Source organism: Asterias rubens, chromosome 6 (assembly GCF_902459465.1).
Source record: "Asterias rubens chromosome 6, eAstRub1.3, whole genome shotgun sequence".
NCBI lineage: Eukaryota > Metazoa > Echinodermata > Asteroidea > Forcipulatida > Asteriidae > Asterias > Asterias rubens.
This window is the reverse complement of record NC_047067.1, coordinates 7558937-7582523: the sequence shown is the minus strand read 5'-3', so window position 1 is coordinate 7582523 and position 23587 is coordinate 7558937. Positions and strand designations below refer to the sequence as shown.

Below are 23587 nucleotides of genomic sequence, written 5' to 3'. Positions count from 1 at the left end.
ACTGTTTGAGAGTCACTGTAGGTGTATGCACTTGCCTTCATGAATCATTTCTCGTCATTTGCGAGCCAATGTATGCTTGCCAACGCAGTACGCTTTTGCTCATGTGAGTCTGTACATGTCACATACATACGGAGGAAGAAGAAAAAGAAGACAGGACCTATACTTATAGTTCTTTATGAAAATGACTTGTTTAAAATGTTATGCTGACAGTGGCAGTCAAGTCCAAGGTAGGGTTTGCCCCTCTGGGGGTTTTCTAGTGCGATAATCGTAACCATCCATCCTCCCCGACAGTCGCAGAAGATCTTGGGTCATGATTTATTGCAACTAGGTTCACCAACTGTGCTTTTTAAATCAAGATCCCAGCATACCATGACAGATTATTTGACCTAACCTACAGTTGAGGATTTGCAATTCAGGGCTTAACGAACACTCATTTTTTCTCAACAGTGACCAACAAATCATGGTGCTAATTATGACAAATTTCCAAAGGAAATTTTTTTACTCCATAAGCTCCCAAAAGTTTGAATACCGACCCTGCTGTGTGTGGTATTTAACTTGGATGAGTTTTTTTTTGTGTACAGTCTATGACAGGTCGACGTTTGACAAACATGATTTTTTTATATTATTAGTAACATGCCATACATGTACCTTTAAAAGCAAACTTTGCTTCATGTAATGTTATAAAAAAAAATATAAAAAAACCCATAATCCCTTCAAAACGGAATAGACCTACCATGTCCCTTGACAGATGTTTTACTATTTATTTATAGATCAGACGAAGAAGCCAGAGTGCAGCGCAGTATAACTAACAAGCTTAAAATACAGTATTCAGCAATCAGTATGTAATTGTACTTGAATTTAATACATGAGTGGGGACCTTGGGTTGTTCATTGTGTAGACCCCTACCTAACCTTATGTTTCTGTGAAATGTATTTTGAATGCATGTAAAAAGAAGTGCGTACTCTAGATCCTGCTTGAAGGATAAATTTAACATGGGGTGGGGCAGAGGCAACTGAAAAAAACAACCTAAAAGCTACAAGGTCGAAACTTGGGATACAGACTTTATAGGGAGTGGACACTATTGGTAATTACTCAAAATAATTATCAGCATAAAACCTTACTTGGTAACGAGTAATGGGGAGAGGTTGATAGTATAAAACATTGTGAGAAACAGCTCCCTCTGAGGTGACGTAGTTTTCGAGAAAGAAGTAATTTTCCGCAAATTTGATTTTGAGACCTCAGATTTAGAACTTGAGGTCTCGAAATCAACCATCTAAACGCACACAACTTCGTGTGACAAGGGTGTTTTTTCTTTCATTATTATCTCGCAAGTTCGATGACCGATTGAGCTCAAATTTTCACAGGTTTGTTATTTTATGCATGTGTTGAGATACACCAACTGTGAAGGCTAGTCTTTGACAATTACCATTAGTGTCCACTGCCTTTAAAGAGTTCTTAGATGTAATTGGGAGAAATGATTAATGGACGTCTCTAACAATAACATCATTCATGCCATTGTATTTGATACCCTTAAAGTGCAAATTTTGTCAATCAGCAACCTATTCATTCAGTGATTGATCGATTGAATTTATTTGGAAGGAAAATAATACAGCAGGAACATGATGCCAAAATACATCACAACCACTGCTGATCACAACAACAGGAGAAAGGGCATTGAAATGAGATAGGCCTAATAACCAAAATAGAACACAAGATAGAAATACTGTCACAAACTTATCCAAGGATAGCACAAACAGCCAATAACTTATTTTACATCGGGGTCCTTACAAATAAAACAGTGAAAAACACCAAAGAGAATATATTGGAAGTACCAAAAACAGACAAACATCTAGACGAGAGCAAAAATATGAATCATGGAAATTAAGAAAAACAAGACAAACACAAAATTTATAAATAAATATAACAAATAAGTAATTCGCATTTCTGGATTTGTTTGTACAGGCAATTTGTACTTGTACCAAACATTAATATGCTAAGCAAGATTTGTCTGTGTTTAGAAAGTTTTTGTGCTACAGGCTTTGTGAAACTAAGCCAAGGTTAGAAAGTAGAAATCAGTGCCTTCTTAGGTCTATCCCTTGAGAAGTGTAAGTTAACAACCTCTTGGTCACATTGCATTGTAAATGGTTGTTAGATGATGATGTGTAAGAGCAGGTTTGTATGTGGTGATGTTTATCTGTGACTCGGATACCCCTGGCCACATATCAGCACAAATAACAGTTTCTGGGAAGTCCCATTGTTGCATACAAATTACCAGAGGAAGCTCTTGTAAGTATTTAAGCTAATCCATGATGTGTTAATCTTCAGTGGATTAGCATCTCCCTTGGGAGCTTCTCAATGACATCTGGTCAACAGGGAGGGATAAGTGTGTAGAAGGCAACTTTGCAGGTTAAAGGAAATGTACACTGATTGATTATAGAGCAAGGTCTACTTGTTGTAAAACAGTTATTGGATATATTTTCGACGCTGTTATTAGAGCCATGAACGAGAATCTTTAGAACAGCAAAAGATTTCCCTTGTATAGCAGAGCAAAATGCTACACAAAATGTTTCAATTACTATTCAATATTAGCATTCAGTGTGCACATAAACAAGTTCAGTCAAAATATCTTGCTATAATGCAAAATTGATGGGCGATATCGTCCCCTGGAGAAGAAAATCGAGAAATTTCAGATTAAGATGTGGGAGACAAACCCATAGAATTATTCAAAGGAAAACACACGAATTCAAGTAGGGACTGAAACCCAATCCACATAGTGCCCCCGGTGGGATTCGAACCTGGCATCCAGAGGTGGAGGGCAAGGCAAGACACTACACCACTACACCAACCATGACCGCAGAAGGAGTACTGTAAACAAGCAGAAAAAGAAGAACTAACAATTATTTTAAAGACAAACTTATACATTGGTAATTGGCTTTAACAAATCGATTTCAGTTTGAAAATTCACTTACAGTAAATGTTCATGCCAGTACCAATCCTCCAGAGAAATACTTCAATCTGGAAGAATGCCACAAAATTCAGGAAAATAACAGCAATTAAAAACACCTAGATGCACCTGTTAGTGCAATATTTAGCCCATGAAGCTGGTAAAATCTTTTAAAACAAAGCATTAAAAACCTGTTTATGTTTTGTTCTTGTTTTTTTTTCTCTCAACATTTACCACTTAAGTGTTGATACAATTTTCACAGAATTTGCGATGCAACTTTGTGGTATGGTTTCTTTATTCAAAACTACATGTTCTGACAGAATATGAACCATAGAGCAAGGAACAGAACAAACAAACATAACATTTACCCAGCCTGTTTCCCTTGTGGTTTATAACTTGATATTACAAAAGTGATGAACTTCCCCTTTAAGGTTATCAAAGGGCTACAAAAACCATGAGTAATGTTGTCAAATTAACATTAAAAAGAGCAACTTCGGGTTTGTCACCACAAACCCCTCAATAATACAATTTCATGTAAACCAACACCTGTATAGAAAAAAGGAGAGTCTTATTAGAAATGAATCAAAAACTGATCATACCTAGCTGGCATTACATTGTCACATAATCATCCCCCGTGAAAAGGCAAATCGTATAGCGCTTCAACAGTCTAGCCATTATATTTGAATATTTAATGTGAGCCTACATTTTTACTGCTGATTGATGATGCAGGCTGTATGCTCCTTTAAAGGGCATGATAGACAGAATTAATTCATTATATGCGTTTATAACAGCGAAGGTTACTAATTTATTTTCTAAGCTGTGCGGAGGTCATCAGAGGACAAGACTCCATGGAGTTTATATCCTCATTGATTTCGATTACAGCAGCTGGTTGTAATAGGTGTCATTTTGTAGGATGAATTGGATGAACTGGGGAGAGTCGTTAAGAACTCCCAACATGGGAGAAATCAATGAAATGTTAATATACACTGTGAGCAGTGCAGATTGCGCAGGCGGTGTACTTCGGCAGTGTGCTTGCTGCGCTGCTAGCTGCTGACCGTGTGGAGTTATGGCTGCTTTGAGAGGGCGGATGCTAGAGTGCTCATTACAGGGGTTTGGAAGCGCTGTACATAAGTGCTAGCCCTTTTATTTTGAAAGAGATGTTTGTTTTATTAAAATGATCGCCTATTGGAGTCATGGGAGTGACAATGACTTGTTTATTGATGTCGGAGTTCAAGTTGACGTGAATTTATAATTGGATGCATTGATGATTGTTTTATTCAACGAGCCTTATGTCGGATGCTGACTGCACATTACAGGGGTGTGGAGGCCCTGAACAATGGCGCTAGCCCTTTCGTTTGAAAGAGATGTTGATTTTTTAAATGATATCCTGTTGGAGGAGCCACGGGATGGGATTGTCAACGAGTTGTTTTGGATGTGGATTTATATGATTGGATGCATTGATGATTATTTTATTGAATGAGACTGATGATGTCGTGATAATGGCAGAGGTGAAGAAAAGATACCGTGTTTGGTGAGTTTTTTTGTAAACTCTCATTAGAAGGGTCTTTTTAATTTCGCTATGGATGCGACCATGCATGTAACAGCTCACTTGGCAGATCAGCTGGTTTTTTTTGTTCCCCCAGTTGTTTTTCTGTATGCCATATGTTTATGGCATAGTTTCCTCTTTTGTTATTCAAATATTGTAACCTATATAGACCATGTAAACTGTGACATCACCAGACAAAAACAGCTGGACTTCATGTAGGCATGATTAGTACACTTTGACACAGTTATCCCAATTGAACTAACAATCAAATCTTATGGTGGAGATTTTTCTTACTTGTGTACTATATTATGTTAAATCTATATTAATTTTATCGTGTACCCCAGGTGTGGGGCAACAGATCTACGGATCATAGTATGTATTTGCTTTTGTTGTCCCTTGCCCATCTTGGGGTATAATGTTGTCAATGTATTTTGTTTTGTACTGTTATGGCGAATAAAATAATAATAATAATAATAATAATAACATGAAGAATTTGGGCACATCTCATCACAGTTGTTATTTCCATAACTCTTGGACTTGGGCCTATGTGAAAATTGTGTCGGAAAATGTGAAAATTCCCACCGTTGTGGTACCTGGAATGTGCAAGGTCACTCATTTTGTAAACAGAGGTCACCAGATCTATAACTCAGTAATGTACTAAAATTAATATGTGTTTCCTGCATACAAGAGGCAGCTTATCTGAAGGGTTTAACATTTATATTCAGAAAACGAAAATGTAATGCGGCTTTAACTCTCTCCTTCCCAGTGTATGGTTTGTACATTTGTGAAAACGATGGTAATTGTAAACGGCAGCACCTAAATTGAGTTGCAGTGATTTGCACTGATGTTATAATTTTTTCTTATGGTCTTTATTACCGTCACCCTCTTGAAATCCTGATCCCGATCTATTCTTGAGAAGAATTGTTTGTGATCTGTTCTTGAGGAGAATTAATTTCATATTTTTCTTTTTCTCTTTACAGTTTGCCAGTGCAGTACCTTCAGTATGGTCTGGATGCACGGACAGAGGAGGAGGAGAAGGAGGCGGTGTCAGCAGAGGCTCCGCCCGCAGAGGGGGAAGCATCACCTGTGGTTCCACAGAGGGTTCTTGCCATGGAAGGAACAACAGCAACGTTGGACTGCTCACTGGTGGAAGGTAATTCATTAAATTAATACTGCATTTAACTTATTGGGTTTGTGTACTTGTTGTACAACACAAAACACATATGTCCACAGATTTACATTAAACTTACAATATAAAGGTAATGATAGAAGAAAGGTTCCCTTAAAATATTACTTGCTGAGGTGTTGTAGTTTTTGAGAAATGAGTAAAACAATTTCACACAGAATTTTTTTTTCTCAGTGAGACGAAAATTGTTTTAGCATGTACAATCGATTTACGCGACTCTCCTAAAAAAAAAATAGTTCTGTGATTTTCACAGCTAAAAACTTCTACAGTTAAATTATTCAGCTTCATCATTCATAGTGAGTAGGGATTCATGTCATGGCCAACAAAAATTTGGATCTACAAAATGCTTTAAGATCAGTATGATCATGGCATGATCCATACGTAGAGTAGCAAAAAGACTTTGTAGTGTACAAGGAGTTCGTGTACAATAATTCCAGAGCGTGTCATGTTTACCGCCCACTACTGGCCTACTCCGACTACTGGTAAGTAAGCTCTTAATCTTATTCTCCTAACATTATAAGATAACAATATCTTTACAAAAGAATCAATAAAATTACACGAAAATCAGTCTCTGTTATTGATTAAGTCCCGACCCATAACAAAATATTTCAGCAATGAGTAAGTTACTAACATAATCTCGGATAATACAGATTCCTTTGTGATAAATTTGCTTAAATTCCATGTTAGGCTTTTATTGTCACTGATTGTAGCTTCCTAAGTAAATATTTTCAGTTGGTTGATAGTGAGATTAGTCCCTGAAGGGGCAGAGTCATCATATTCCTTTAATTCAATCATTCTGTCATTAAAATAATTTCTGGGAATTTTCTGATATATAAATTAACAGAAACTGTTGTTGGCCAAACAAGAAATACGCAAACAATATCTGGAAGGATGATTTGTACAATGATAACAGGGCTAAAATTTAACACTGGACCTCATACCAGAGGCCATTGATTTAAGCATTGGGGCCAGTTAACTCACAACTTGACAAGTCCGATGGTCCCCTTTTTGGGGTGTTTTTTTTTTCTTCAATTAATCCATGTCCATAAAAAAAAATGATGTTCAACTGTTGGCTTTGAGTCTGGTACCAGTAAATACCATTCAATTCGGTTGGGTACAGAGGCCATTGATTTAAGCATTGGGGCCAGTTAACTCACAACTTGACAAGTCCGATGGTCCCCTTTTTGGGGTGTTTTTTTTTCTTCAATTAATCCATGTCCATAAAAAAAAATGATGTTCAACTGTTGGCTTTGAGTCTGGTACCAGTAAATACCATTCAATTCGGTTGGGTATGAAAGTATAAACAAAACTTCTCTAGTGCTTGTCAAATAAAATCAGTATTATGATAAACTTTATAAAAAGTCCTTCCTCATTTGAATTCAGGGGTGGGTTTCACAAATAGTTAAAGACAGTGGACACTATTGGTAATTGTCAAAGACCAGTCTTCTCACTTGGTGTATCTCAACATATGCATAAAAAAACAAACCTGTGAAAATTTGAGCTCGATTGGGCGTCAGAGTTGAAAGATAACTATGAAAGAAAAAAACACCTTTGTTACATGAGTTGTGTGCTTTCAGATGCTTGATTTCTAGACCTCAAATTCTAAACTTGAGGTCTCGAAAAAAAAATTGTGGAAAATTACTTTCTCGAAAACTACATGTACTTCACTTCAGAGGTAGATGTTTCTCACAATGTGTTTTACTATCAACCTCTCCCCATTACTCATTACTAAGTAAGGTTTTATGCTGATAACTATTTTGAGTAACTACCAATAGTGTCCACTGCCTTTAAGAGTAGTCTTATCTCGAGTTAGGACAAGTTACTCGTCCTAACTTAATGTAGGACTACATGTACATGTAGTCTTGAGTTTTAAATAAATCCTAGGACTAACTTAGAGATGCTATGTCAGATTTTTTGCCCCAAACATAAAAAAGTTAGATTTTTTTGAGTGAATGGTATTTCAAAGAGTATCACCCGCTCTAACGACAAAAAAATTTAACTTTTACTTTTAATGGTCAGGAACCATGACAAAAATTTAAAACGTTTCTTATAAAACACATACGAATGGGTCACTTGATATATTGTCGGGATCCCGACAAAAACTAATTTTGAGCACTTTATTTCACTGCTACTAATGATTGGCGGACTTTTTCGAGCAATGGCTCAAATGAAAGCTTGTAACTTTCTCGACCCCATCAAAGTACCTATTGAATTTTAAATCAAAATTTTTGGGTCAAATTGGCCAAAAATCTGACATAGCATCTTTAAAGTTACATGTAGGTCTATCCCAGCCCTATGGTCTCGTGGAATTTTACCTTAAATTTTAGGCCTGAGAAGGTTTGGGATAATAAGTGACTTTTGGACCAACGGTGGTAGCAGAGTGATCGAGAACCAGGTAATTGGCAAATGTTGAAGTCATTTTGATCACGCAATGCAAATTAATCACTGCGATCTTGTGATCTGTAGACCTGTTGTTCCACATCTGGTAGAAAGCAGATAAGAACAACAAATATCATTCAAAAATAAATTAACACAATTAAAAAATGTTGAAAAGTACCTACATGCCATGAAATGCCTAGCTTTGTTTACTGTACATGTGTTTGTGAGTACAGTGCTGTACAATATTATGTGAAAGCATTTCAGCAAAAACCCTTCAAGAAGATCTGTTTGCCGTTACTAAAATCTTACAAAAGAGTACATAACTTAAAAAGGTTTTGTACAGATATGATGGCAGATGTATTTCTCATGTGATGTCATTACATAAGCTGTGTCATTGAACTGTTCGGATTTTAAGCATGGATCTTTTAAAACTAACATTTTAGTTTCGGACTGTAGAAAACCCAGGTATAACATTTATTTTAAACGGTTAAAAGGCAATTCAAAACAACCATTTTAATATTCACTCCTGTCCCTGAAAGCACCCTGGTTCAGTTACATACACCTGAATCAGTCCTTGAATCAGGCATTGATGAGGTCTGTAAAAATCAGCCCCCCACCTAAAAAAAATAAATAAAAATAAAATAAAAAATCTACATTCACCTTCAAAAAATAATTATCTTTAATCGTGATTCCCATTACCTGTTGAGTTCAAAGAGCACATATGCACAGGAATAACACAGGTAAAAAGGGACAAGGTTAATGATTAATGGCCATATCATCAGCAAAATTTACCCAGCAATGATCAGAACAATACAGAGTCAACAGATCAGCTCCAGTTTTTTACCCCACCGTGGTATGTGTTTATGTATGAGAGCAAGAAACCTGGAACCCACTGAGTGGTTCTGTTATTCAGTCTTCGTCCTGGGCATTGTGAGCCAGACCACAGGGTAGGGCTCCCATTAAGTTTTACTTTGGATTTTGGATTTTAGAGGTAGTTGGCGAGCTGCCGGGTGAACTGCAATTTTTTGTTTTTACGTGAAATGTGCATGGATTGGACCGTAAACATGTAAGTGTGTATTAAAAATTAAGTCCTGGTACTTTTAGTAGGTTGGCAGCCAAGGTTTATTTGGCGCGAATGATGAATTTAGGGGTTAATATCTGATGTTTAAAGGAACATTACAGAATTGGTTTTGCTAGTAAAAAAATTGCTGGAAGTGTAAGCACATTATGTGATCCACCATATACATCAACTGACAAACCTGTAGAAGTTTGAGATCGATCGGCCATCTGGGTCACGAGAGAATAGTGAAAAACCAATTACAAATTTTGCATTGCATTGATATCAAAACAAAAATGAATAAAACGCTCACTGAGCGTTAAACTCCAAATGCGAAATTTGATTATTTATTTCTCATCAAATATGACATTTCAGACAGAAATATTTCAAGGGATGTTTTCTACTATCATCATCATTAGACCGTGTAAGTTTTATGTAAATCTGTGATCTTCACGGTTTTTGTTTCTTACCAATTCTGTAACGTTCCTTTAAGATTATTTGTACTAACTGGAAATGGTAGTAGATTACACTCATACGGTACATACTCGTTTATCATACGTTTTCGTAAATTCAAGTGCAGGTTTGCTGGGAAGGTCTTTGATTACACTGCAGACCAAGTATAGAGGTTGTAATTATCAATCAAATGGAATCATCAATCTCAGTGCTCATTATTATAGCAGGCATCATGAGTTCTCAGGAATGTTTCTGAATTCAGAATTTTGTCAAAATTTCATGAACTTTTTCAGTCACTGTCCAGCAGGATCAGGGCTAAATTTCATGGTTCTGCTTGCTGCCGAATTCTGCACTTGACTGCATCTCTCTGCTTACTGTGCAAGCGCCAAATTTCTTATGTAGCTGTGTGAGTGAAGAATACCTAGAAACAGTAGAGCAGTTTACACAACTGTAGCCTGATATGAATGCACAAAAACCCTGCCAAACATAAAAGCCGATTTCACAAAACGCTAGGATTAATCCTCCTATCTTGAGTTACCCGTCCTAACTTAGGATGGGTTAAATTTGCCTACGCATTTGGATACGGAACTTAACTCATCCTAAGTCCTAAGAGTAATCCTGAGTTAAAGGAAGATTTTGGTAAAATAAACTGCAGATTGGTTGTATGGCATGTTTATTAGAATCTAGACGAGTGGAAAGAATTTACTCTTTCAGTACAACCCATTACTCTGTGTTTTCTCTTTAATATTCCTGAATTCTCTAGGTCGTGTGACCTCTAGTGTGACATGGTTCAAAGATGGAACGAGCCTAGATGCCAGCCCCCACTGCATCTCCAGTGTGGATGAAGACAGGTTAATCTTAAACATACCACAAACTGCATTGGAGGACGAAGGGGAGTACACATGTTGTCTGACTGATGCACCAGATGAAGTGCTATGCTGTTGTATCCTGATGGTACATGGTAAGTGGGTTAGAGTGGGTTGAGAGTGGGTTAGAGTTAGGTTGTAGATCTGGGTTAAAGTAGGCTTTTATAGGATCACTGCATTGGAGGACGATAGGGGAGTTGGGAGTACACATGTTGTCTGACTGATGCACCAGATGAAGTGCTTTGCCGTTGTATCCTGATGGTACATGGTAAGTGGGTTAGAGTGGGTGAGAATGGGTTGAGAGTGGGTTAGAGTGGGTTAGAGTTAGGTTGTAGATCTGGGTTGAAGTAGGCTTTAATAGGATCACTGCATTGGAGGATGAAGGGGGAGTACACATGTTGTCTGACTGATGCATCAGATGAAGTGTTATGCAGTTGTAGCCTGATGGTACATGGTAAGTGGGTTAGAATGGGTTGAGAGTGGGTTAGAGCATGGAGGTAGTTAGGTTGTAGATGGGTTAAAGTGGGCTTCAATAGGATCACTGGATTGGAGGATGAAGGGGGAGTACACATGTTGTCTGACTGATGCACCAGGGCCCAATTTCGTAGAGCTGCTTAAGCACAAAATTTTGCTTAAGCAAAAAATTCATTGCTTAGTAAAATCAGATTACCGGCCAAGACTCCAATCAATTGTAAATGCTAAGTAAACAACAGCTAAATACTAGTCATAAGCAATGTATATGGCATGAAATTTTGGCCAGTAACATGTGTAAAATAAGCGAGCTATTTTCATGCTTAAGCAACTTTTTTGCTTAAGCAGCCCTATGAAATTGGCCCCTGATGAAGTGCTTTGCCGTTGTATACTGACTTTTTCAAAAGCTTTTTAAGGCACGGTGTACTTTTTTAATTGTCAAAGACCAAGGCCCAAGAAGAAAATTCTGCTAAGCAAATTTCTCTCTCTTTCTTTTAATTTTCAGGACTTTCTTTCAAAAATCAAAAGTTCTAATCTGTCGGTCTTTTAGAAATATTTGTTTAGGGGAAAACATAACCATAACTGGACCCTGGCAGGTGGCCCAGTTGTTCTAGACTGAGTTTTGATTGGTCCCCAGATACATACAGTTGTTAACTGACATTTAACAAGCGGACCAGTGTTATCAGAGAACTATGCTTTTTTAAACTGTTTATAAGCACTCTTGAACACTTCAGTTCCCTATTGGAAAGGATGCATGTCTTTGCTTGGTCACTCGTAACTAAAAAACCATTTTTTTTTTTCAAAGTACTTTTTCTTCTGTTCTTTCTAGATACACAATTAGTCTGTAAAGAAAACTTATGAATTGAAATAACAAAACTTTTCTAGACTTGATTGGCATACATTTCATACAGTCACCGTGACCTCAAACAGTCAAAGTCTGCCATGTGTGCACATGTTTTCACACCGCACTGAAACTGGGAGTTCCATTTTGTACCAGGTACACCTATTATACAGAATGAAATAAAAAAAATCTGCATGGACTTTTGGTTCACGTGACATCACAATAAGTTCAAAGAGTAGATCAATTAATTATTGTAAGTTGTAGAAAACAACTACTGAATTGAAATGACAAACTTTTTAAGACATCAATGGCGAACATTCATACGGTCATCATGGCCTCAAAGTCTGCCACACGTGCACACATTTGAACTTCACACATTTGAACTTCACACATGCTGAAGCTGGGAGTTCCATTTTGTACCAGGTACACCTACACAGACTGAAATAACAAAAATCTGCCGAGAATTTTGGTTCATGTGAGTGCGGTGACGTCAAAATAAGTTCAAAGGGCAGATCAATTAATTATTGTAAGTTGCTTCGTCTGCTTGTTACACATCAAACTTTTTGCCTGTGAGATTAACGGTATCTGAAGGGCCCTTGAAAAGCTTCTCCAGATAGCATTGTTTGTGACATGTAAACTGTAAATGATTTTACCAATTCCTCACCTCAGACTTACTTTTAGCATGGAATTACTCAACTGTCGATAAACATCCAAATTTATTGAACAGATTACTATGCAACATGATTGTCTCAATTTAAAAGCTTACGTTTGATTGTAGTCCCACATACCTTGCAGGAAAATACTGTATGTTAAAGCGCCTTGAGCGTCACTGAGTGACGGATACGAGCGCAACATGTATAAGAAGCCACTATCAAGTTTATGAAATTTATGACATGTCATGCTAAACAGTTTACATCAGACAGTAACTACATGACATTGAACAATTTGAAGTGAGACAACTATGAATTGCTTTTAAAAGCTACTCTTGAGTATTGACTTAACCTCATAACTTCTTGTAATAATATGTACATGTATGACTATGGCTGGAATGTCTTTGTTTTGCACCATTAAGATATAACCTTATGTCACCACGCATGTGGTCTCTCATTTCTGATTTATCATCCAAAGATATTTTATTTTCAGCAGTTTGGTATTTTCGGGGGTCACTTAATGGTGGAAATGCTATCATTTTAAAATTTATAACCCCTAGAACTAAATCACAGTTTCAGACCTTATTTGTAAGCATTGAATCTTGCCCTTGCTTATAGTGAACAACCCCTGCAGAATTTGAATTTTTAAAAAACATTCTGGAAGAATATTAAGTTTATAACATTATAACATTTTGTATATTACTAAGAGAGTCAGAATTGTGGTAACACCATGTAGATATCTCTTTTTGTGTAGTGCTGGTTCTAAAAAGAACCTGCTGCCGATTTCACCAAACTCTTCCTAACTGAAGATTAATCTTAGGACTTAGGACGAGTTAAGTTCCGTATTCAAAGACGCTAGGGCGCATTGAACCCATCCTAAGTCTTATTCGAGATAGGATTAATCCTAGCATTTTTTGAAATCGGCTGCTGGTTCTGAAAAGAACCGGTGGTTAACGACTTTTTATAGGCCTACGTTCCGATAAGTGAAAAGAGATATTCACACAGTGTTACCGCAAACCTCTTTTAGTTTTAATACTTCCACCATACAAAGTTTCAACTCCCACTTGTTTTGTATTATTGCTGTCACTCGATCTAGAGGCCAGTACTTTCTGAACCCCCTCGGAAACTTACTCGTTGCTACGCACTTTCAACATTCCTGCGGCTATTGCTATTGACAAAGGTTGACTTCTGTTTGCCTATATAATCATCAACTTGAAATGGGTTGGATCAACATGTACAAAAAGGGTGGATGCTGAGTTCGCATTCATTCCCATATATTCAATATTCAAACCCACGGATTCTTTGAACTTGTTTGCTGGTCTCAATCCACTGTAAATTTGTATTTCAGGGTATAACTTAAAGGCACTGGACACTGTTGGTAATTATTTAAAATAATTGTTAGCATACAAACTTACTTGGTATCGAGCAGTAGAGAGCTGTTGGTAGTATAAACATTGTGAGAAACGGCTCCCTCTGAAGAAATGTTGTTTTGAGAAAGAGGTAATTTCTCACTCGAATATTTGAATCTGACAAGAGACTTCAGGCCTGAAGCCTTTTTGTAGGCATCTGAAGCACCTCAATTTGTGCAACAGGGGTGTTTTGTCTTTCATTATTCTCTCGCAACTTCGATGACCAATTGAGCCCAAATGTTCACAGGTTTGTTATTGTATGCATTTGTTTGGATACACCAAGTGAGAACACTGGTCTTTGACAGCTACCAAACGTGTCTAGTACCTTTAAACAACCTGTAGGGTCATCCTCAGTAACACTTGGACCAACTACTACTAAACAGAAAACAAAAATAAACTTTGCATACGTACTTAGTGATAAGTCTGAATGCATAATCAGCAAGTGAGTCATTTCACTGAAATTGCTGAGTGGATTAAAAACAGCGATTGTTAATTTGAAAAAAACTTGTGAACCAGTTTTCTTGTTAATACTTGAGGTTTGTTGTGCGAAGAGTGTGTCATCATCAATAAAGAAAAAACACCAAAGTTGTTGTTCTTTAAAATGCTTGTTTTTTTTAGGTGAGCAAGATTTAAGGCCTTTCATGGTGTAGGAAGCAAGTTAAAACTGTGTTAAGAAGAAATTACTTCTTGGCAAATTTCTTTGCTTAACAAAAATTGAGTTGGGCACCAGCCACAACAATTAAAACTTAGTGTAATTTGGGCTGGTAACCTGAGGCTGGTAACCTGATTCTGCGAAGCAATACTATACTGTGTTAAGGATGTTTTGGTGCATACAGGCTTTGCCTTAATAACATTGGGCCCTGATAACAAGGAAAACCTGAAGTTGAGATGTAGTAGAATCAAGACAATTTGAACAGTGTTGATGCTTGTTTAGATAGAAATAGTTAAGACAGACAAAGCACTAATAATAATCAAAATGCTATTACATGTTTCTCAGCTCCAGTTCTTCTAAGAATCAATGCTACTCCAAAAAGATATTTAATCCACAGTTTTATTGGAAAACAATTCTTTTTTTGAAAGTGTTCAAACCTTGAGAAAACTAACAAACATTTGGTATGGTTTTCGTTCTTGATTTTTCTGCAGAGGAGGAGGCAAACGCAAATGACGGAACAGATTCAATCAGCTCACGTCCATTCTCTTCGACACCCAAAGTTGAAAATGCTCCAAAAGACAAGACACGACCACTCGAGTTGAACAAGGCAACATTTGTACGTAAGGAGAATCTTGAAGCTCGTCCAAAAGTAAGTCCTGTCGTTGCTCCCGATAAGGGTAGCAGGAAAGTTGGACACAGAACTCTTGGTTCTGTGGACTATTCAGACAGCTCCATCAGCAGTAGTAGCGGCAACGGAGAGGATGCTGTGATCAGGCGGAGGGAGAAGCAACATTATGCGACACCACGGAAACATAAAGACCACCGCAAAAGCCGCAAGAGCAACCGCAGTAAGAGGTCAGGTGGTGACGGAAACCAACTCGACATCGGCCTGAAGCAGGAATCGGATTCCTCGGAGGACACTTACGGCCGAACGAAAACGCCGACCCACAGGAGTAAACCTCAAAAGAAGTATCGTAGCAGTTTCTCGTCGGATCTCGACGACGACTTTGATGATGGTTTGGAGCGGGTTATGGCATTATCTGATAAGGCCGACGCCTGTTTGAATATTGTGAACTCGGTTCTAGAAATGACATCTTTCGATAAGGAAGTCGACGATGCTCTCCAGGAGCAGATCAATGCCTTCAGAGCTAATGTATCGGAATCGGACGGCAGCCTCCACCAGTCTGAGAATGTGGACAGCAGTCTCGTGGACAGTGACACAGAGGATGACTTTATCAAACACATGGCCGCGCAAACCGTAGCCAGTGCAATTGCTGAGCAAATGATGAGGGAAACAGATAGCCTACCGGTTGCCCCACAACCCCAAGCGGACTTGCCATTAACAAACGGTTTTGCACCCAAAACTAAGCACTCTGCCAAAGATGATTTTAACAAGACCTCAGATGAAGAGGTTGCCCAAGAAGACATGAACCTAAACCTTTCAGTGGACCTTGAACCTTTCAGCTTCACAACGACTGCTTCTTTGCAGGAAACAAACTCCCTTGATTGTAAGAATGGACTTGACAGATCTGAACAATTAGATCTAAGTCATTCGCCAGAGTCACCACGCTTAAAACCACCAGTAGACTCGTCACATTCAATGTCGCCACGAACTTGCCTCTTCCGTGGCCCCCAAGACAAAATCTTTACCTTGGATGAAATCCTCGATGCCCTCCCGGAGACAGCCGTAGATGGAAACTCTGAGCAAAGCTCTAAAGCCACCTCGCCCGTCGACAAGGCCCAAAAATTTACACTCCTGGAGTGTCACAGCCAGCCACGCAGCCCAAGTCCGGTTGCTGGTTCACCCGAAGGCTCTCCTCGTACAGAGTTTCCCACTGAAGAGCTGCCGGCTAAAGACTCACAGAGTCAAGACTCTCCTCCTGAACTTGTCACCCAACTCCAAGACACGTTTATTCTCAAGGGCGATGCCATGAGACTGGAAGTGCAAGCAAGAGGTCACCCCGTCCCTGAGGTCCTGTGGTACAAAGACGGCACGGAGCTCCAGCATGGCAAGAATCTCCAGCTCAAGTTTGACGGTGAGGACACTTGGGCGCTCATTACCAGGAACATTAAAGCTCAAGACGGTGGGGTGTACACGTGTGTCGCTGAAAACTCGCTGGGCTCAACCAGCACAAGTGCTGTCATTGCTGTTGCAGGTTTGTAGCCTTCATTTGTATAAAATAGACTCAATACTTTTTTCGAACCATCAAATTGCAGACACATTCAGTGAGCCAGTATAAAATTTGTTACTCTCTCTCTCTCTCTCTCTCTAGTCAACCGAGGTCGGAATCATGTTGAGCCTTACAAACATTGATGAAAGGCGCGTTTTAAACTCAAATAATATTTGCTCTAAAATGGGGTGGTGTCTTCATGAGATGAATAAGATCAGAAAACCAAAAACAGAATAATAATTTCAGGTCAATTTATAAACCGATCATTCAGCTCTTGTGAGCAGAGTGTGAGAAGATGCCATGTGGCAGCAGAAATACCTGGTTTTCTCCATTGTTTACAAACTTTTGAGCATGCACACACTTCTGAGAGCAATCATGCAAGTTCAGATTAAAGACTACACTTGACCATAGTCAACCTAGATGTCACTTGAATGCTGCGAGATCAAAAGGGTCCCAAAATTTTTAAATATTTCAGTGTATAATATCAGCAAAAAATATATTGCTGTTCATGAAATCAGTGTCTTTGTAAAAAAATGTGAACCCCCTACTGATGCATTATTGGCATTTACCTCAACAGGTCTCGTGGATGAACCCGAATCTGCTGATTGTGATGAGGACGAAGACACCGTCGAGGCCAAGGAATCTCAGAGCTCCTCACATGGTCTCTCAGCATCCTCCCCTACTGCCCTGGACGATGATGTCTTCATTGTCAAGCCCAATTCCAAAGACATTCTCCCGACGATCCTTCTCAATGCCGAAGAGGACAGCACCTTGAGTCAGAGCGGGGAGGAGGACATTCGTGAGGCCTCATCCAGAGTCTTAGAAGCCATCCGCTTGGACAGTAACGCAAACTGGGCCGACGAATCCTCGCCAGACGTCAGTCGGTCCAACTCAAACAACTCCGATAAGGGCGTGCCGTTTAGCATTCAGAAACGAAGCCGCCCAGAAAGTAACATTGAGATCATTCGTCACCGCAGGGCATTCCGGAAGAACACGAGTCGGGATAGCACGACATCCGTCGAGCCGAGCTCCACGGGTAACTCAACGTCGGACGAGAGCGACACGGAGGGCGCCCCCAAGTTCATCAAGGCCCTGAAGACCACTGAAATTCTGGAGGGAGAGTCCGTGCAATTTGAAGTGTGTGTGACGGGGGACCCTGAACCTAAGGTTAGGTGGTATCACGATTCATCGGAACTCAAAGATACCAGTCATACAAAGTGTAGACGAGTTGAAAACACCAACGTCTGGAGGTTATGCATCTCAAGAGTCCGGCAGGAAGATGATGGGAAATATATGTGTCGGGCGGAGAACAGATTAGGGGTCAAGGCTTGCATTGCCTTCTTGATCGTAGAATGTGAGTTGAAACTTATTTCATTATACTACTGGCATGGGTGGCTAGTGCATAAAGTGCTTTGCCCCCATGTGACCCTGGTTCAATACCGGGCTAAGGCCTACATGTATGGGATTAGATTTGTGCGTTGGTGCTCTCCTATATGCTACAAGAGTTTTATCCGGCCCCCTTTTCATCTCTTGCTGTGCTCCATGTTCATATAGGTAGATGTCGCTGGCTGCCATAGGCGCCCTTGAAGGCTAATCACTCAGGTGGGATTCAAACCCACGACCATTGTGTTGCCAAAGCAGATGTCTTACCCACTAGACATCTACTCTGGCAACACAAAGGTCGTTGGTTTAAAAGGGGCGGTTGCTGCCTGACCTGAGTTAACCTTAATGTTTTAATTATAGTGAAGCATGCAACTTCATCAAAATCCAATTAAAAAACTAATTACATGAGAGACTTATGTGAATGCTACATGTAGGTGCCAGCAGACTTACTGCTTAAACAATGCAATGTTCCTGGTATGACTGCTACTACCTCTGTTGCATAAAATAGTCCCATACAGTTTTATCGATTATGACTTGACTTTGGAGAGAAATATTAAGCAGGATACATGTAGGTGGAGCTGACAAAATAGTCACAGACAGTGTTCATGTTTTGTGTGAATCAACCATATACATGAAATAATGAACCAGTGAAAATTTGGGCTTGAGCCATGAGTCTGGGGAAAATATTGTCAAACCTACATGTAGCACAGTTTTGAGCATGCAAACACATTCCCTTAATTTTGATTGTAACAACTGAAATCAGCTGAACTGCATTTCATCTATTTTGACTTCATTTTGGAAAGAGTATATAAAACAGAAAAACGATTCTAGTATGAATTTCATAGTTATTCATCTATCATTCTAAAATTAAACAATGGTGCTTTTTATCTTTACCAATCTTGTAAAATACCTTTAAGTACATGAGAAGAGTGAAAAATTTGTTTTAAATCTTAGAAATTCCTTTGTAAAGAGAATTTTTATTTATTTTTTAAAAGATGTCTTGGTATTTTGTTCTTGTCCAGTATTAAATGGAAATGAAGGCGACAATGGTGATGAGAATGACAAGAGAATCGTCTCTAGACTCGTTAAGGAGAAAGAAGACGAACAGAGCTTCGGGGAATCGTCACAGATTGAGGAGGTAAACAAATTATCATTTAGTTTTCAACTTGTGTTTCTTAGGGTATACTACTGTGCCTCACAGCTAAGTTGGTAGAGGATCAGCCCTGAGTGTCACGGTTCTTGGTTTCAAATCCCAATGAGGACCATTTGATTGATTTTTGTTTCTCATCTCATATTTGGTTATTTCACTTCTCATTAGTTTTAATGTAAATCATCATTTTGTTTGATACTTGTACATATATTTTGTGAAATGAAAATATTTCATTGAATTGAATTGTATCTACAATTATGTCACTAGCTAGTTGAATGATTGTTTCAAGAAATTACTATTTTTTTTATTGCATTGAATCTTTTAGGATTTACTGAAGAGCTTCACCCTGGAGTCAGACTACAGTGATTCTAGTGGCAGGATGTCTGTCAAGAGAGGAGAGCAGGTAGAGCTGCTTGACGGCAGGAGGAAAGACAAGTGGCTGGTCAGACACAAGACCAATGCCAACATGGTCAGTCATCCATAGAAACAATGATAGTAAAAATAATAAGATTTATTCTTAGCCCTATAACCAAGCTAACAGATTGATAAAACAGATGGGTTTAAAGTGAATTTTAAAGTGTCTAATGAAGGTGCCGCTCAAATGTGGGTGGGTAGCTTGTTTCAAAGTGTTGGTGCTATGAATGAGAAAGCATGATTGCGATAGCGTGTCACGGTGCGGGGTCCCGGGGAAAGCTGGAAATGAGCGATTGAAGAAGAGCAAAGGCTGATGATTATGAAGATGAAGGAAGGCTTAAGGGATCTTGAAGACACACTAGGGCCAAATTATAAACAACTTTATACACAATAAGATAATTTGGACCCTTGGAATTTGGAAGATGGACCCGGACTTGGGTGTTTTCTCTCTTATTACTGTGGTTCACACCCTCGTTATTTTCAGTGATGGAATCACCAGTTCTTGGCCCAATTTCATAAAGCAGAACATTCTGCTTAGCAAATGTCTTGGCTAAGCAAGAAATGACCATGGTACTAGTTACAGCGTTGGTTACTGTAGGGTGTTCTAGCTGGTCACCTATTTTTGCTAAGCAATTTTTGTTGGTGCTAAGCAAGTTTTTGTGCTTACAGGCTTTATGAAATTTGACCCTGCTCCATTTTCTGTAGCCATCCATCCATGATCAATAGTGTTCTTGATACCGTGTGTTCTGTTTCTACCCTAGATTGGTTATATCCCATGTACACTGCTAAAACGAAGCGCATCATCATCTGAGAGAGAGGACAGAAAGATTGTCTATAACTTTGTCGCCAAACAAAGTGAGTCAAAATTATTCATTTTAACTAACACTAACACAAGACAACTTTTAAACAGCTACTTCGGGCCATCTGAAGTTTTCAACATTTTTCAGGTCGTACAGAGACTGCTACTTTTGAGGGTCACCTCCCACCCCGAAAGAAGTATTTTCCAACATTTTACTTTCAAAATTGAAGCATAACTGTACACACCTTTTAAATTTGTATGTGGTGTCTGAAACCCCCCCCCCCCCTAATTTTGGCTTTTGTGTTTGTCAATACAGGCATCGAGAAGCGTTCCAGAGGAAAACAAAAACTGAACAGACATACCTCTAAAGACGGACAGCTCTCCGAGCTAGAAGAAGGAAGAATAATTGACGATGTAAGAAATAAGTTTTCCATATATCTAACCTCTACTACATGTACCAATCTACAGACATTAGTAACAATAACTGTTATTCCTCATCTGGTCCCAATTTCATGGCAGCTTACCATGAAGCTTGCCCAGGGACCAAATTCATGAAGCTGTTGAGCAAAAAAGAATGCTTAGCATAGAAGGATTTGAAACTTTACATGGTGGAATAATTATGCTAGTAAGGTTTGCGGTAACACCATGTAATAATGATAATCTCTCATTGCGTTGAGACGGTTCTGAAAAGAACCTAAGGTTTCAACTCAACATTTCGATCAGTATGCGCGATCGTCTTCTTAAGCAAAGCAAAAAGTGACTTGGAAACCAGTGGCAATGTCATCTCTATGCAATTTTGCCTGGTTACCTGTTTCTTCTTAGAAATTTTTGTCTGTGCTTAGCAAGTTTTGTGATTGCAGGCTTTATGAAATTAGGCCTTACTAGCATATCTCACTATGTTCAACTAATGTTCAAAACAGTTTGTGTCCTTTTAAGAATAAGTATTAAGAATAAATAGGGATGGGGTTTCTTTGTGCATCTAACACTTGAACCAATTCAAAACCCACGCTACATGTATACAAAGAAACCCCTGAATTATTAAATGTAGGGTCATAAATTGGAAAAAAAAAGCTTGCACTCTCACTGGTGACTTTTATTGTATCTTTATTTATAATTAGGCTTATAAATATTGACAGAAACCAGCCTACGACCCTACCATTAAAGCCTAGTTCATACACCTGCAAATCACATTTTGATGTCAACAAATGTTTTGCAGGAGTTCAGCACATTTAGACTGTTGCGAATTTGTGGCATTTAAATGTGTATCCCATTTGCAGTAAGTATGAACCGGGCTGTGTCCCAATGAGTGATTGCAGCTACGGCTGTTTCTAAGGGTGTTGCTAAGGGCATCCTATGCCTCAACACATGTAGTGATCTAGCCATAGCCACAACCATTCATTCGGAAACAGCCCAACATGGAAAATGCACTTATCGTCGGGTCAGAACCATAAGGTCCCAGGGTGCAATTTCTATGGATTTCGTAAAAACACTTATTGCATATTTTGAAGCTCCTGGTAAATGAGGTTTATGGAACAAGTGTGGTCTTCAAAGTATTTGTTTGGCAAAAAAAAGCATTGTAACTTTTAGTAATTATTTTGAACTTTTTTCAAATTTGTACACATCTATTTTAGAGGAAAATTTGATTACTACGTATTATATGAAATTGCAATCAAGGACCGTATAGTTCTGAGTAGACGTAATCATACTTGTAATCACTTTAAAAAGTATTAATCGCCATTCAGTGTACTCTAACCTCTGTTTTTTTCTGTTGCATTTTCTAACCTTGCACTCCTGTACCATACCATCTAATCATCACACATCTTGCAAGCAGTTTTCAGATGCAGAGGCTACACAGGTATATTTCACTTTATTTTTAAATTTCTCTCAATACACCTCTTAAAATGTATGATACTTCATTGGTTTCTAGGGTAACCACTCATTCAAATTCTAAAGACTCAAAATTATCAGACAGCCAAACTGTGAACAATGTCACTGAATAATAATATTGTAGTTTTTAGGGTTAAGTACTTGAGTAAATTTGCCAAGTTAAAACATCTTTGTGAGAAATTATTTCTCTCAAACAGTATTTTAAAATGGATATTTCCCAAGAGAGTTAAAAAAAATTAAATCTGCTGATCGAAAAACATTCTTACAAATATTTTTTCCAGTCGCTAATGAAGTATCATTCTGAAATGTTTCCTTACAAACTGCTTAAACCCATTTAGGGTAGTTTGAGTAGTTTATGATATAAAAGTGAATGAGCTTACAGAAACTGATAACTAATTCATTTATAACAGAAATCTTTGTACAAAGTTGGGATTTGTTGTGGAGCTGTGTGCCAAGCCACCTTTGCTGGGACACTGGCAGCACCAGAATATGTAAACAGAGACATCTAAACAAGTTCACTTTTTTAGGCAAATTATTCGTCAACGGTGTTCTCAATTTCTCTGGCAGGACAGCATGACATAATGATGTAGAACATACTTAAACAGAAAGTGAATACTGAAATTCTAACAAAATTAAACTCACCAGATGTTTTGTCTGCACCGTTAACAAGATCCAGTTTCTGTAAAGATTTGAGGTCAGCATAATTGACAAAATTTTTCCTCTTACATTTTGCATCCCTCCCTGACTCAATTTAATCCCCTTTCCCCCAATCAGTGTTACGACCTCTACATGGCGGTCGCCTCCTACACCCCCTCGGCCGAACAGAAAGGTTTCATTCCCATGGCAGAGAACCAAGTGTTTGAGGTGCTGGACTCAAACAGTGCCCTCAATTGGCTGGTGAGAGCCGAGAGCAGCCCTTGCAGTGTCGGATGGGTACCAGCGAGTTACCTGACTCCCTTTGTGTGTAGCGGTCACTACAGTGCAAGACGAGGCTCCAGGAGTCTCCGAGATGACTTTGAGGATATCAGCACTGAGGAGGAAGAGCAGAGGGAGGTCGGGAGTAAAGAGAAAGAGGCCATGCTGAAGAGAGGGTGAGTAGGTTTTAAAAGAATGTTATCCTCTCTTTGATGAGGGCTTTACACCATGGAGGCAAAACATACAGTTGTTTTTTAAAGGCACTGGACACCTTTAGTAATTGCCAAAGAACAGTATTCTAACATGGTGTATCCCAACATATGCAGAAAACAACAAATCTGTTCAAATTTTGACTCAATTGGGTCATCGAGTTTGCAAGAGAATAATGAATGAAAAGACACCCTTGTTGCACAA

The 23587-nt window shown here is 38.7% G+C and overlaps 1 protein-coding gene across 2 annotated transcripts in view; it reads left to right on the top strand.

Annotated features, from left to right (window-relative positions):
* LOC117291257 overlaps positions 1-23587 on the top strand; it is an 81109-nt gene that overhangs the window by 27836 nt on the left and 29686 nt on the right. For both annotated transcript variants that reach the window (XM_033772882.1, XM_033772881.1), the window contains exons 9-18: positions 5471-5643; positions 10329-10526; positions 14946-16610; positions 17203-17979; positions 19031-19146; positions 19484-19627; positions 20334-20427; positions 20688-20785; positions 22203-22226; positions 23033-23349. In XM_033772882.1, coding sequence (XP_033628773.1) covers positions 5471-5643; positions 10329-10526; positions 14946-16610; positions 17203-17979; positions 19031-19146; positions 19484-19627; positions 20334-20427; positions 20688-20785; positions 22203-22226; positions 23033-23349 — 3606 coding nt within the window. The remainder of the gene's footprint in view (positions 1-5470; positions 5644-10328; positions 10527-14945; positions 16611-17202; positions 17980-19030; positions 19147-19483; positions 19628-20333; positions 20428-20687; positions 20786-22202; positions 22227-23032; positions 23350-23587) is intronic.